Source organism: Clupea harengus, chromosome 19 (assembly GCF_900700415.2).
Source record: "Clupea harengus chromosome 19, Ch_v2.0.2, whole genome shotgun sequence".
In the NCBI taxonomy this organism is placed as follows: domain Eukaryota; kingdom Metazoa; phylum Chordata; class Actinopteri; order Clupeiformes; family Clupeidae; genus Clupea; species Clupea harengus.
In genome coordinates, this window is record NC_045170.1 from 7,361,074 (window position 1) to 7,365,871 (window position 4,798).

Here is a 4,798-nt window from a genome sequence, read left to right on the forward strand (position 1 = left end):
AACTATAAACCTTAACACATTCACCCCACTTGACTAGAACATTTGAAAATAGATTTTAGAAAAAAAAGCCTTTGATCAATAAAGATCATTACAAATTGTCCACATCACGATCTACTGTTCTCATCTTCTCCTGTGGTGAAAATTAGTTTATGTTATCTCTCTTTTTCACACACACACACAGAAACACACAGAAACACACATAGAACCAGTTTCATACAAAACAAATTTATTTGACAGTGGCTTTGCCTGTTAGGCCTGATTAAGGACTGCCTTATCAAAACTCAACAAGCGTAAACGTCAGACATGAAGAAAGAGCGAGTCCAAAACCACAAGGCGTGTGTCTTTAAAAAACCCAAACAACAGGAAACACCACTGACAACTGGAATATCACAAACACGACAGAACGGACACAGAGAACCTGCAGTCACCCTGCCAGGTTCAAATGCACAAGGGCTGCTGGGATACCACAGTCATCCGAATATTGGACCCACAGGGACAGGTGATACCTTCTGCTCAAAACACACACACACACACACACATCACTGTGACTGTGTGTATGTGTGTGTGTGTGTTTGTGTGCTGGGTCTCAGCCATTTGTGATTGGTTGTTTATCCGGGGGCATTGTAACCCATTTCTGTGATTGGCTGACGTAGTATCGGCTGTGTGTGATTGGCTGGCTCATTGGATGGTGTAGTCTCAGCTGTGTGTGACTGGTTGTGTATAAAGAGGTGTGGTCTCAGCTGTGTGTAATTGGTTGCGTATAAAGGGGTGTGGTCTCAGCTGTGTGCGATTGGTTGCGTATGAAGGGGTGTGGTCTCAGCTGTCTGTCGGAGGTCGTCCTGGGATGTGTGGCGCTCCTGGAGGACCAGCAGAAGCTGACGCTATCCCATCAGGCTGTGCGCTGGGGGGCGTGGGGTCTGGAATGGGGAACAAAAGGTTTCCTTTCACTTGGATGCGCTGAGTGTGTGTGAGGGTGTGTGGGTTCAAATGTGCGTCCGTGTGTGTGTGTGTGTGTGTGTTCATGTTCACTTACACATGCCATTTGGGGCTCCAGGCTGTCGAGGGCCCATCATCTGACCTGTCGCACCTGTAGCCATCACACGCCCTGATACGCGCACGCACACGCACAAACACACACACATATACACGCACACACACACATACAAACAAACAAAACACCATGCTGACCATGCTGTAGGTTGAAGGCAGGTGTGTGTGTGTGTGTGTGTGTGTTTGTGTGCTCCCCGTGCTGTAGGTTGTAGGTGTGTGTGTGTGTGTGTGTGTGTGTGTGTGTGTGTGTGCTTACCGTGCTGTAGATTGTAGGCAGGTGTGTGTGTGTGCTCACCGTGCTGTAGGTTGTAGGCAGGTGTGCAGGTGTGTGTGTGTGTGTGTGTGTGTGTGTGTGTGTGTGTGTGCTCACCATGCTGTAGGTTGTAGGCAGGTGTGTGTGTGTGTGTGTGTGTGTGTGTGCTCACCATGCTGTAGGTTGTAGGCAGGTGTGTGTGTGTGTGTGTGCTCACTGTGCTGTAGGTTGTAGGCAGGTGAGTGTGTGTGTGTGCTCACCATGCTGTAGGTTGTAGGTAGGTGTGTGTGTGTGTGTGTGCTCACCATGCTGTAGGTTGTAGGCAGGTGTGTGTGTGTGTGTGTGTGCTCACCATGCTGTAGGTTGTAGGCAGGTGTGTGTGTGTGTGCTCACCGTGCTGTAGGCAGGTGTGTGTGTGTGTGCTTACCATGCTGTAAGTTGTAGGCAGGTGTGTGTGTGTGTGTGTGTGTGTGTGTGTGCTCACTGTGCTGAAGGTTGTAAGCAGGTGTGTGTGTGTGTGTGTGTGCTCACCATGCTGTAGGTTGTAGGCAGGTGCGTGTGTGTGTGTGTGTGTGTGTGTGTGTGTGTGTGTGTGTGTGCTCACCGTGCTGTAGGTTGTAGGCAGGTGTGTGTGTGTGTGCTTACCATGCTGTAAGTTGTAGGCAGGTGTGTGTGTGTGTGTGTGTGTGTGCTCACCATGCTGTAGGTTGTAGGCAGGTGTGTGTGTGGGAGCCTGTGGTTCCAGCTGCTGTCGGGCCTTCATCTCTGCGTACTTCACCTGCTCCTGGTGGAAGTTCTGCCTCTCAGTCAACAACTGCTGCCTCTGCTGCTCCAGCTGTGAACACACACACACACACACAGTTTGTATCTGCATATCAGACAGCTAGGGAGAAAATTGAGAGTAAATCCCTCCAGTGTGTGTGTGTGTGTGTGGGGGGGGGGGGGGGGGGGAGTGTATGTGTGTGTGAGAGTGTGTGTGCTAATAAGTTCTTCATCAATAATCTCCAGTTTATCAAAGGTGAGTGAGTGAGAGTGAGTGTGTGTGCGCTAATAGGTTCTCACCATTACTCTCCAGCTAATCAAAGGTGACTGGGTGTGTATGTGTGTGTGTGTGTGTGTGTGTGTGTGTGTGTATATACTCACAGCCTCTTTCTCGCGGTCCATGATGGTCTCCAGCTCCTCGAAGTGTCTGAGTTTGATCTCCAGCTTCTTCATCTGCGTCTCCACCAGCAGGGCCACCAGAGACTTGATCTTCCTCTCCTCCACTGCGGCCAGGTGCTACAGGAGGGGAGGGGAGGGGAGGGGGGGGGGCACAGAGAGGTATGGGATCAGTTTGAGGAGTGTGTGTGTGTGTTTGTTTGAGTAAAATCAGTGTGAGCTCTATGTGTGTGTGTGTGTGTGTGTGTGTGTGATCAGTGTGAGCTGTGTGTGTGTGTGTGTGTGTGTGTGTGTGAGAGGGATCAGTGTGAGCTCTGTGTGTGTGATCAGTGTGAGCTGTGTGTGTGTGTGCGCGAGAGAGAGATCAGTGTGAGCTCTCTCTCTCTCTCTGTGTGTGTGTGTGTGTGTGTGTGTGTGTTGCTTACCTTGGCTTTAGTGGCAGCAGAGGCGAGAGCAGCAGCTGCTGCCGTGGCGATGTTTGCCTCCACCAGGTCTAGCTCCGCCCTCCTCATAGGGTCTTCCCTCTCCACCGGCACTAGCCCCATCTCCTGGCCCTCCTCTGGAAGAAGGAGCGCAAAGTTGGCCTCATAAACCCAAATACACAAACACATTTCCCCACCCCCTCTCACACACACACATTCCCTCATGCACACACACACACACACACACACACACACACAAACACATCGATTTACCCCTACATACAAACACACACACACACACGTACAAACACTTGAGGAAATCCTCATCACACACACAAACATGCATGATCAACAATTCTTCATAGTCATGTTGATACAAACAAACAAACAAACCCAGCCTGACTAATTCAGAGCTACATGAATCAGCTGCTTTGTAGAGTCAGTATATTTAGTCATTCATTCATTCATTCATTCATTCATTCATTCATTAACTCCTCCAAAGCAGTTTAAAGCCCATAAAGGAAATGCATTCTGTTGCACTGCTACTGTTGAATCCATACTGGATTCATATTCACTATGCATTCAGACTACAAGGTACATTTATTGTATCACATTTGTATTTTTCATATATACTTGTGTTATTAGATCATATTTGTATAGTTCATATATATTTCTGTTGTTGTTGATGCTGCTGTTGTTTTTCTGATCATTTTGATTTGTTGATTTGTGTAATGGCATTGTGATGTCATGCTTTGACTAGACTGTAGGTGAGCTCTCAGGGGGAACTCCAGTCCTCTCTCCTGCCCCCGTCCCTCACCTGATGGGCGCTCCAGTCCTCTCTCCTGCCCCCGTCCCTCACCTGATGGGCGCTCCTCGCCTCGCAGCTCCTCGTCCACGTCCTGTTCTGTTGCCTCACTCTTCACTCGCTCGCCCTCTGCGGACTCTGAAGACTGCTCGCCTTCTAACCTGTCCTCCGTCTGGGACAGGGGGGGGACAAAGACACGCTTTAGAATGCTGCGCCATGAGTGTGTGTGGGTGTGTGTGTGTGTGTGTGTTGGGACAGGGAGGGACAAAAAGACACGCTCAAAGACGAGCTTTAGAATGCTGCACATGAGTGTGTGGGTGTGTGTGTGTGGATGTGTGTGTGTGTGGGTGTGTGTGTGTGTGTGTTGGGACAGGGAGGGACAAAAAGACACGCTCAAAGACGAGCTTTAGAATGCTGCACATGAGTGTGTGGGTGTGTGTGTGTGGATGTGTGTGTGTGTGGGTGTGTGTGTGTTGGGACAGGGAGGGACAAAAAGACACGCTCAAAGACGAGCTTTAGAATGCTGCGCATGAGTGTGTGTGTGTGTGTATGTGTGTGTTGGGACAGGGAGGGACAAAAAGACACGCTCAAAGACGAGCTTTAGAATGCTGCACATGAGTGTGTGGGTGTGTGTGTGTGTGTGTGTCTGTGTGTGTGTGAGAGTGTGTGAGTGTGTGTGTGTGTCCTCAGTCTGGGACAGGGAGGGACAAAGACACGCTTTAGAACACTGCGCATTAGTGTGAGTGTGTGTGTGTGTGTATGTGTGTGTGTGTGTGTGTGTGTCTGTGTGTGTGTGAGAGTGTGTGTGAGAGTGTGTGTGAGAGAGTGTCCTCAGTCTGGGACAGGGAGGGACAAAGATACTTTTAAAGACAAGCTTTTGATAACTGCCATGTGATCGTCAATTCTATTTATGAGTGTGTGTGTGTGTGTGTGTATGTGTGTGTGTGTCTGCGTGTGTGTGAGAGAGTGAGAGTGAGAAAACAATGGCCTCACCCTCTCAGACTGCTCAGCATCTGTATCCATCCTGTCAGAATCTGGTAAAGAAAGAAAGAGAGAAAAAGGATGAGAGAGAGAGAGAGAGAGAGAAAGGATGAGAGAGAGAGAGAGAGA

The 4,798-nt window shown here is 49.3% G+C and overlaps 1 protein-coding gene across 3 annotated transcripts in view; it reads right to left on the reverse strand.

Annotated features, from left to right (window-relative positions):
* Nucleotides 1-209: 209 nt before the first annotated feature.
* The window catches only part of LOC116224968 (SWI/SNF complex subunit SMARCC1-like), a 7,779-nt gene continuing 3,190 nt past the window's right edge, over nucleotides 210-4,798 (reverse strand). Inside the window, exons 5-11 of one of the 3 annotated variants that reach the window (XM_031586086.2) lie at nucleotides 4,682-4,722; nucleotides 3,743-3,860; nucleotides 2,887-3,020; nucleotides 2,447-2,581; nucleotides 2,000-2,138; nucleotides 1,034-1,105; nucleotides 210-917 (exon numbers count right to left, since the gene is read on the reverse strand). In XM_031586086.2, the coding sequence (XP_031441946.1) occupies nucleotides 817-917; nucleotides 1,034-1,105; nucleotides 2,000-2,138; nucleotides 2,447-2,581; nucleotides 2,887-3,020; nucleotides 3,743-3,860; nucleotides 4,682-4,722 (740 nt within the window). In that variant the 3' untranslated portion in view covers nucleotides 210-816. Of the gene's footprint in view, nucleotides 918-1,033; nucleotides 1,106-1,999; nucleotides 2,139-2,446; nucleotides 2,582-2,886; nucleotides 3,021-3,700; nucleotides 3,861-4,681; nucleotides 4,723-4,798 lie in introns of all 3 variants that reach the window. The other 2 variants (XM_031586085.2, XM_031586087.2) reach the window with 2 other exon arrangements.